We start from the raw sequence: 5,191 nt of genomic DNA on the forward strand, positions 1-5,191 counted from the left end.
TGCCTAATAATTCTGCACACACTGTACATATGTATTACGATTTATACATTTATATCCATCATATCTGTGAATAAAAACGTTATTGTGGTGGTGGAGATTGAGAACATTTATGTTCCAGGTATTTCTCAGAATAAAAAATAAACATTCTGTAAGTGTGCATCACATGAACTCAAATAACTCCCCAATTCACAGTAAACCATATGCTTCTTTTTTCCAACAATATCTTTTTTATTTTTTTAACAGTTTAACAATCACGCACTGCACAGAGCAAACACATCTGAACATAAACAGCACGCCCTAAAACAAAAATATCCCACCCCCACCCCGTTCACATGTATACAAACATACATGTAAAGAAATTACTAAAACCATGCTTACAAAAGGCATGCAAAAAAACATTTTAAACAAAACCACAAAGACATTTATTTTAGGTGTTTCAGCACTGACAGTGTTGGCACATGTTGCTTTTAAAACCACATGCAGTATGTGACCAGAACTGACACACTGTACACTGTGACCATGAACGCCATTTTTTGGTAGCATTCTTTCTCTTGTCACCAAAATGGATGCGGCAGACACAGCAGGTGTCTTCACCTACCAAGAAAAAAGGAAGTAAGGAAAAACAAAAGATACGTTTTTTTATGTAAATTTTGTAATCAATCAATCAACCAACCAAACCAACCAACAGTATTAAACATATTTAAAATAATGTCTCAAAGGCGGCTATTTCTGTTACAACTGGCCAGCTCAACTGAAAGCTTGCAAGCTCAGCGACTTTGAGTTGATCTGATATGGTGGTTGAATACTACAAAAGTCATCTCTTATACTCAGTGACAACCTGAAAAAATACAGAGACACACAAGCCTCATATTATAATAATAATAATGTATTTTATTTATAAAGCACTTTATCTCTGTGAAACAAGTCTCAAAGTGCTGTATCATATACATCATAAATGTTATCCTAAAATAATTTAACTTAAACATTTTCATATGAAGACTCTGCAATAGACAATAAGACTCGTGGTTGCAAGGATAATGTATATTTTGCTGTGGAATAGTACAATTTCAATACATACTCTCATCTGCAGTCATCAACGACATAAGTGGCTGAAGAAGTTCCAGGGAAGTTCTCTGCTATCTGCTGTGCACCTACAGTACATAAAACAATATGATAAAAACTCGATACATATCTTGTACCTTAATGGAAAATTTGTAATCCAATTTGTCAGCATTTATATGACCCATGACTATTGGATACAGTAAGCAGTGTTAGTATTGACATTCACTGGACACTTTATTATATACAGTTGTGCTACTGCTTATGAACACAAATATCTAACCAGCCAATCACATAGCAGCATCTCAACACATCTAGTCATGTAGACATGGTGAAGAAGACTTGCTGAAGTTCAACCTGAGCATCAGAATGAGGAAGAAAGGGGATTTAAGGGACTTTGAATGTGGCATGGTTGTTGGTCTGAGTATTACTGGGATTTTCACTCACAACCATCTCTAGGGTTTCCAGAGAATGGTCTTAAAAATGCATAAAATAAATATTGTCTGGTCTTATGAGTCTCCATTTCAGCTCCACATTCAGATGGTAGGCTCAGAATCTGCTGGAGACATCATGAAAGCATGGATCCATCCTGCCGCCCATCAACGCTTCAGCTGCTGCTGCTGGAATGGTGGTGGGGGGGTTTCTTGTCCGACTTTGGGCCCCTTAAGGCCTATTTATACATCTGCGTCGAACTGCCGCCGTAGCTACGTCGTAGGCTGTGTGTAGCGCGCGTACCCTACGGCGTACCCTGACGTGCACCTCTCCAAAAATGTAACAACGCGTCAATTCTACACGGACACAAGCGCTGTGATTGGTCTGCCAGAACCCCTCCCTCGGGGTTTCACATGCTCCCTAGGTGCGCGTCAACGCGGACAACGACACAGAAGTATAAATTAAAACCAACATGTTGCCTACGGCGTATAGGCTCCGGCGTAGGTCCGACGCAGAAGTATAATGAGGCCTTTAGTCCCAACGTGGTATGGTTTAACCAGCACAGCCTACCTGAGTATTGCTGCTGACCATGTCCATCCCTTTCTGAGCACAGTGGAGCATCTTCTGATGGCTACTTCCAGCAGGATAATGCACCATGTCACAAAGCTCAGATCATCTCCAGCTGCTTTCTTCAACATCATAATGAGTTCACTGTCCTCCAACAACCTCCACAGTCACCAGATCTCAATGATTCCATGACATATGCTCACAAATTGTATTAAAAAACATACTAAATTTGACATTGACCAAATCTGGACACAATTAGCCTTTATACAGAAGTAATGTGGACATCAATACTTGACATTCAGTAGACGTTGGAAAAAAGAAGTCGTCTGGTGTCACGTTGTGAACCTGTAGGGGATGTAATTTGGGTGTCCAGAAACCCCTTAAAATATGCGCCGTTTGGACGTCTCTTTGCGCTGTGGGTGTGATCCCTACTGCATGCAAAGACCTATGTGATGTTCATTTTTCTTTTTGAAAAATAAATATGGTTAAACAATTTGTGAGCTTTTCTCTCTTTTTCTGTTAGTTTTGTGAGCATTTGTCTGTGCACCAATCTCAATCCAATAAAACGCATTTGGGTTGTAGCCACTGACATTAAAAAGAAATCAGTTACAAATAATTACCATTTCCACACATGGGTTCCAGTAACTCTTCCACTGACTGGCATCCTTCCTTTGTATGGATATTGTCTGCCATGGCTTCTGGGTCCATGTCCTCAAGAACACCCTCTCCCATCCCAGTTGGACTGCATTGTGTCGCATCTGCTTTATATGTTAAGGCAAAAAAGGTACACTTACTGTATGAAGGATATGCATGACACGTAATTGCTGGAGGAAAAAATTCTACAGTATCATACAGGGAATATAAGTTACAACAATGAAAGGAATAGATTTATTCATTTCATAGTTTGTAAATGTAAACCACTGTAATGGGCAATCACAGTCTCCAAAATCATATTCAACTATGTAAAGACTATCTGGAGAGGTGCCTTAAAAATGGTGTTCCACTATAATTTTGATTCTGGAACAAAACACAAAAATCAGTTTGGGATGTTTATAATGGCCCTGCACAATATTGTAATATTTTTGTTACCTCATTATTCGCTCAGTGTTCAAAGAGCGAAATAGCATGCAGAAATACAACTGCCACTAGTAAGTCTAAATATGACTTACTAATTTCAAATGAAATCTGCTCAGCATCTTTCAAAATGGCATCTAATTGATTTCTTCCATAGAAAGATGGCTTCCTTAGACCAAGGCCATTTGGCAGACCAACTACCGTCAGGCCTCGGTTTAACAAGGCCTGGTAAGGGAGCCTTCCAGAACCTCCAGCCTCCTCTGAAAGACATGAATATGCTCATGCATGCACACAATTTTTCAGTTTGACAATTCCGACTTCCCTACCCGTTTATAATCAGTGCATAGACTGTAAACATGTAATTCTTAAGATTGTATGCTATAGGTAAACAATTTAACAAGTTACTTAAAATGCCACAGATTCATGGAGGCATATTAGCTTATCAATATATGTAAATATTTATAAATTTTTCACATTTGCCTAAAAAAAAGTTAGAAAATATGCTTACTATATCTTTGATTGAAGAGGTCCTGCACTTTCTTAACCAGGTCATTGACTTGACCTTTGTTGCTGTGGGTGGTGCTGTCGGTAGTGCAAGAGGAATTGGCTGCAAACGTAAGGACAAACCATATCATTTATCTAACAGAATTGTATTACGTATCTTTGCACTCTTACAAGCCATTTGTGTAGCTTTTCATAAAAACAGTATCACCTTTGAAGTGCAGTGCAAAGTTGTTTGCTGTGTCTGTGGAGTCAAGGAAGTCAGCTGCCCCTTTGCTGCTGACTTCGTAGACCTCTAGGCCAGACTTTTGTCGGTCAAAAGATAAAATGGCCGTCTCAACAGCCAACTCCTCAAGTTTGGACACCTTTACCATTTTCAGGTAAAAAAGAATATCAAATTAAAAAATCCAACATGCATACCAACATTCCAACATAAACTGAAGAAGCAACTCATAACAGGGCATGGCATACCAACATTCCAACATAAACTGAAGAAGCAACTCATAACAGGGCATGGCAGTCTATATGAAAACACTTTTACTGGGTGAAAATATTGTGAGAAATAAGTGCTTAAGGAAATTACATTTACTACACATTATGAGTCTAAATGATGTGCAGAAAAAATGTGGAGAATATAATTGGTGTGAATGCTGAATCATCAAAGAATCAAAATATGAACACAAACAGCCATTGTGTTCTGCTCCATTCGCACTTGTGGTTAATAATCCTTAAATCTACAACAACAATACCACTTATCAAATCAAATTAAAGGCAGGGTCCAAGTTTCTGGAAAAACAGCTTGAGCAAGCTAAATTTTGAAAATATACAATTCAGAAGTCCAAACCCCTTTCTTCAGACTTCGCCCCGAAACCACGCGTCCAGAGTACAGTAACATGCAATGCTTGGACCCGTCTGGGGGAGGGACCAATGCCAACTGTTTTTGATTGACATATGACCATTCAATCATTTCTTCATCCTTGTGAAATGACTGGTTGGTGTTTTTCAGTCCTGTATGTTCACCAGGTTACTAAATGTTGTTCTTTTGTGATAGATCATCTAATTAATTGGTCACAAACAGTTGTTGAAGTGGAATTAAATCAATATTGTAAAAATGTATTTTAAAAACATCATGGACCCTGCCTTTAAGTTCCCTTCTTTCCAAACCTGTAATTTCAGCTGGTTCAGATTTTTTTTTATTTTGAGCTCCCTCATTTCAACGCTAAGGTCTTGCCCTTGTGCCCTCAGCGCTGCTGTTTCCTGTTTATATTTGTCTTTCTGCTTCTCCTCTAGTGTGGACCACCTGCCTTTTATATCCTTCATAGTCCCTGAAGAAAAATGTATGCACAGTAAACTTAACACTTTACAGTCTGCAGAAAATGTGTCTGACACCTCGGTTTGCCCTCGGATTGTGAAATCCACCTTTCAAACAATAATTTGTAAATAGTCAAGTCAAGTCAAGTCAAGTCATTTTCATTTATATAGCGCTTTTAACAATGTAGATTGTCTCAAAGCAGCTTTACAGAGATAAATGTATAATTTAACGTAAGATTGTTTGGCT

General features: G+C 38.5%; 1 protein-coding gene across 1 annotated transcript; it reads right to left on the reverse strand.

Moving 5' to 3' along the window:
* Positions 1-1,080: 1,080 nt before the first annotated feature.
* Positions 1,081-4,953, reverse strand: LOC311295664 (uncharacterized protein; the record flags this gene model as incomplete). Its single annotated transcript, XM_084417129.1, has 6 exons — positions 1,081-1,151; positions 2,679-2,816; positions 3,228-3,392; positions 3,641-3,739; positions 3,845-3,998; positions 4,798-4,953. The coding sequence occupies 6 exons, from the start codon at positions 4,951-4,953 to the stop codon at positions 1,081-1,083; spliced, it is 783 nt and encodes a 260-aa protein (XP_084273255.1).
* Between the last annotated feature and the right edge of the window lie 238 nt (positions 4,954-5,191).

This window comes from Rutilus rutilus (genome assembly GCF_951802725.1).
Source record: "Rutilus rutilus genome assembly, chromosome: 8".
Lineage (NCBI taxonomy): Eukaryota > Metazoa > Chordata > Actinopteri > Cypriniformes > Leuciscidae > Rutilus > Rutilus rutilus.